The sequence below is a fragment of the Condylura cristata genome, unplaced genomic scaffold, assembly GCF_000260355.1.
Source record: "Condylura cristata isolate star-nosed mole 26May11 unplaced genomic scaffold, ConCri1.0 scaffold00032, whole genome shotgun sequence".
Lineage (NCBI taxonomy): Eukaryota > Metazoa > Chordata > Mammalia > Eulipotyphla > Talpidae > Condylura > Condylura cristata.
In genome coordinates, this window is record NW_004567133.1 from 19,930,650 (window position 1) to 19,932,151 (window position 1,502).

The 1,502-nt window shown below is 74.4% G+C and overlaps 1 protein-coding gene across 1 annotated transcript; it reads right to left on the minus strand.

Moving 5' to 3' along the window:
* Positions 1-6: 6 nt before the first annotated feature.
* Positions 7-1,300, minus strand: LOC101621444 (zymogen granule membrane protein 16). Its single transcript, XM_004691810.2, has 4 exons — positions 1,215-1,300; positions 1,069-1,133; positions 870-975; positions 7-353 (listed from the first exon to the last, which is right to left on the minus strand). Exons 2-4 carry the CDS (start codon positions 1,118-1,120, stop codon positions 14-16), a joined length of 498 nt encoding a protein of 165 aa, XP_004691867.1. The 5' UTR covers positions 1,121-1,133; positions 1,215-1,300; the 3' UTR covers positions 7-13.
* Between the last annotated feature and the right edge of the window lie 202 nt (positions 1,301-1,502).

Consider the following 1,502-nt stretch of genomic DNA (forward strand, 5'->3'; position numbering starts at 1 on the left):
CTCCCTCAGCCGTTTACCCAGAGGTGCTGTTGGTGCTCGGGGTGGACAGCTGCACCAGCGGGTAGCCCCAGATGAAGCCCAGGCCCGTGAGGCCCAGGAGGCTGTGCTGCCCCGAGACGCCGGTGAGCACCTTGCCGGGCTGGTCGGGCGCGGCGGCGAAGGTGCGTCCGGCCTCCTGCCCGAAGGAGACCCAGCGCCCGAGGTCGGTGTAGAAGACCAGGTAGCGGAAGAAGCTCTTGCTGGAGCCGTACACGGAGGTGATGTGCTCGCCCGGCCACAGGGCGAACTCCTGCGGGATGCCGTCCTTGCCCCCGCACGTGGCGCTCCAGGCGGGGCCTTGCTTCAGCTCGATCCTGGGCCGGGGGCGGGGGCGGGGGGAGCCGTGACGCCCCACCCGCCCTGCCCCGCCCACACTCCAGCAGAGTGGTGCTGTGGTGCTGCACCCTGCTCTGCCCTCAGGGACTCTGGGTGGGGCCCCAGCCTCTCCGGGCCTCAGTTTCCCTCCCCGTGACGCGGGTGACAGCTGGGGACCAGCGTGGCGCCCCTCAGGCCCTGCCGAGGCTGGGCGGGGAGCTGGCCTGGCCTGGCCGTGGCCTGAGAAGAGGCGGACCCCACCTGGGCCCGCTGGCTCCCCTCGAGTCCGGCCTTTCTGGGCCGCCCACCTGGGGTCTCCCCGGCTCCTCCGCCCGGCCGGGTGCTGCCTGCTCAGCCCACTGCGCCCCCAGGACCCGGGACCCCGAAAGCCCTGAGCACATCGGCCCCGGGCCCCCAGGCCCACACCCCCACCTGGCCTTCTCTCAGGCTGGAAGGGGGTGGGCGTGAGTGGGCGGGCCTGGGGGTGCACACCACTGCCCCGCGCCCCTACGCACCCCTTAATGAGGCCGGCCACGCCGATGTACACGCGGATGGCGGTGATCTCGCTGTCGCTGCTCTCGGGCACCGAGCAGTAGGAGCCGCGCCCGGCCCCGTACATCTCTAGGGCGGGACGGCACGGGACCGCTGACGGGGGCCCTCACACGGGGCGTCCGGAACCCCGGGAGGCCCCCGGCCCAGGGCAGCCCCACTCACGGCTGGCCCGGCAGGCGCCGCACCACAGCAGCAGGCTCAGCCACGGCAGCATGGTGTCGAGGCTCCTGGGGAGAGGCACGGGGTGCAGCAGGCCCGCGCCCCGCTCCCCGCCCGGCCCGCGCCCCGCCCGGCCCGCTCAGCCCTACCTGGCAGCGGTCTCCTCGAGTCTGCCCACGTCCTGGGCGCCTGCACTTGGGGCCTTTATACCCGCCGGCCCCGTGGCCCCCCCCAGAAGGAAGGAGCTGCGCGGGGGCCGCCCCGGGGGGGTCCCCGAGTACCCTGGGGCGGCTCCGGATGCGCTGTGTTTGCTGTCCTGGCCCCGCGGCCTACACAAACAGCTCGGGACCGTGACGGCGCCCGCCGTCCCCTCTGGCGTCTCGGCACCTGGCGAAGCCACAGCGGCGGGTGGGGGGGTCTCCCGGCTCGGCCCGCGG

Excerpts from the sequence above, each read along its gene's own strand:
- LOC101621444 (XM_004691810.2), bottom strand. The coding sequence starts at position 1,120 with ATGCTGCCGTGGCTGAGCCTGCTGCTGTGGTGCGGCGCCTGCCGGGCC. Across the intron at positions 976-1,068 it reads CGGCGCCTGCCGGGCCAGCC|AGATGTACGGGGCCGGGCGC; the intron begins GTGAGTGGGGCT and ends GTCCCGCCCTAG. Across the intron at positions 354-869 it reads GTGGCCGGCCTCATTAAGGG|GATCGAGCTGAAGCAAGGCC; the intron begins GTGCGTAGGGGC and ends CCCCCGGCCCAG.